The 2,449-nt window shown below is 23.2% G+C and overlaps 1 protein-coding gene across 1 annotated transcript; it reads left to right on the plus strand.

Annotated features, from left to right (window-relative positions):
* Nucleotides 1–449: 449 nt before the first annotated feature.
* LOC126909065 (uncharacterized) lies at nucleotides 450–1,657 on the plus strand. The gene is made up of 2 exons (XM_050691436.1): nucleotides 450–1,070; nucleotides 1,332–1,657. The coding sequence occupies exons 1-2, from the start codon at nucleotides 552–554 to the stop codon at nucleotides 1,341–1,343; spliced, it is 531 nt and encodes a 176-aa protein (XP_050547393.1). The 5' UTR covers nucleotides 450–551; the 3' UTR covers nucleotides 1,344–1,657.
* The last annotated feature ends 792 nt before the right edge of the window (nucleotides 1,658–2,449 follow it).

A 2,449-nucleotide genomic window follows, 5' to 3' on the forward strand; every position in this document is an offset into this window, starting at 1 on the left:
ACAAAAAAAAAAAAACACATCTTAGTAAAACCAATACCTTTTCAGCTTCGCATCGAAGCTAAAAAGTTAAGAATTAATAAATCGTGTAATATATAAAATTATAATAAAATTAGCTTATAAAATAGAAAATACTGTAAATAAGAAAATCTACTGGTCGACAATAACTTTTAGATAAGTACTTTGGGAGTTATTCTCATTTTTAAATTATATTAGAGGAACAGTTAAGCAGAGTAATGCGTAATGATAAAAATAACATAATTTCCAATATAATGGGTCAAAAGTTGTCATCGAGCAGCTCTTTTCTTAATTAGAGCATATTTTATTTTATAAGTAATATATTATATTAAGCTATTTGTATTTATGAAAATAAAACCGAAAAAATATTATTTTTCAAAGTGGGTATGTTTATTATATATTAAATACACTGTTAATAACAATTGAACAAACTGAAAAAATATATTATTTTTTAATTAAATTTAATTTCGCACTATACGTATTTTAAAGTATTAATTGAATTTTACAATAATTACGTATTATATCACTTAATAAGAATGAATTATAACATCTTTATATTTATATTGGTAGTCGACGCAACGAATAGGCAGAAAGAACACGACAAAAAGTATGTAATCAAGTTTTTAAATTCATTTCTAAAATTAAACAACTGGGAGCCTTCAAAGAACTGGTTGTATGACTACTCTACAAAGGACTCTACAAAGAACGAAATCATTAGAGTATATGATCTATTAATTGATGGAGAATATTTTTTAAACTTCGTCGATAAAAATAATGTTGATAAAAAACTATATGAAACAATATTGCTTATTAATAATGAGTACGCCATAAGTTTAGTATGGATCGTGGATCACTTAAACAAAATAATTTTTGAATGTAAAGATATCAAAGATTTTACAAAAAAAGATCATTGTGTTGATTTATTAATATCAAGTGTTAAGATTTCTGAACAAATTGTAACACGTTTTATCAGTGCAATAAATGTCCTACTGAATTTGTCAAATATCATAACCAACCCATTTATTTTAGAAGATTTACACATTTTTGTTGATATGGTAAGCAAAGTAAAAAATGTAGATAAAAATGAATATTTAGAAATCATTTCTAGANAAATGTAGATAAAAATGAATATTTAGAAATCATTTCTAGAGAATTTACCAAAATCTACTCTGACAATAATTGTAAATTGTATAATATAATCTACAATTATAAGCTTAATGACTATCTTTGGTTGAATAACGAACCATTTTATTATAAAATGTATTTTAGAAATAGTCATAAAACTGAAGAAACGTTTACTTATTTTGAATTTTTAGAAGAACACTTAAGAGAAGGTATTCAGAAAATGACTGAAGGTTTGTACACAAAACTGGGATTTTTTTATGACATGGAAAAATTAGAAATTTCTAATATTCACTTTAAAAGTTAAAAGAGAAAAAAAAGCTTATTTTGTTTTAACTGTATTTAATTGTTAAATAACTTTGTCTCTAATATATTGTTTTTAATATGCGTGGAACATAAAAAATAAAATAAATCCATCAATTATGTTTCTTGGTGTTTAGATAGTTTTTTATAATGTATCAAAATGTTTATCAGAATATACACGTATAAAAAGTTTTTCTTACATGTAATAAACTTCAAGTATAACAATAATAAAACTTTTTATTTTTCTTTGAGGATTTATTACTATTAACGTTATATTACATTAAATAAACTTTAATTTAAATTAATTTAGAATGATGTAAGCTAAACTTGCTATTTTTTATAAAAAACTTGTATGATTTTTTCTTAAAACTTCCATAACTTTTTCAAAAATCAACAAATCAACATAATTTTTTTTTTATGCTAAAATTTTAGATATTTACCTTTCATTTGATATAATTTTTTTGAAAATCTGTCACTTAACCTGCTCATTGGGAGGGATTTAAAATAGCCAATTTTTTACGAAAATGAACTTTTTCAACTGAATTTTTGAAAATGTTTTGGAAATACTGCGTCCTTTAAACATATATCAAATTAAAGCTTATTTTATGTACTATAAAATGAAAAAAAAAATTTTTCCCGACGACCTATCTTCTATGCGCAAATGGCTATCATATTCAAAAATATGCTATTTTAACAAATTTTTTTTTTTAATTAAACATTATCTACAGACTTGAATCGAAGCGTTTTTTATTATAGTGATTTTAATCACTGTCAGATATCATCTATACTGGACCCAACTATGCCACGCCCCACTGTGCCACGACCCCCCTGTTCTTGGTTTTTTTTATCAACTTTAATGTCCTTTTCACTACGAAAACAAAATTAAGTACAACATTTTTTATGTAATATATAATAATAATATAAAATTTTATATTACGCATTTATATAAAAAATAATTATACTAATTTGTTCTTTTTGAAAAAGTTGTCATAACTTTTAATGACAACTT

Source organism: Daktulosphaira vitifoliae, unplaced genomic scaffold, assembly GCF_025091365.1.
Source record: "Daktulosphaira vitifoliae isolate Bord-2020 unplaced genomic scaffold, ASM2509136v1 Scaffold_101, whole genome shotgun sequence".
Classification (NCBI taxonomy): Eukaryota; Metazoa; Arthropoda; class Insecta; order Hemiptera; family Phylloxeridae; genus Daktulosphaira; species Daktulosphaira vitifoliae.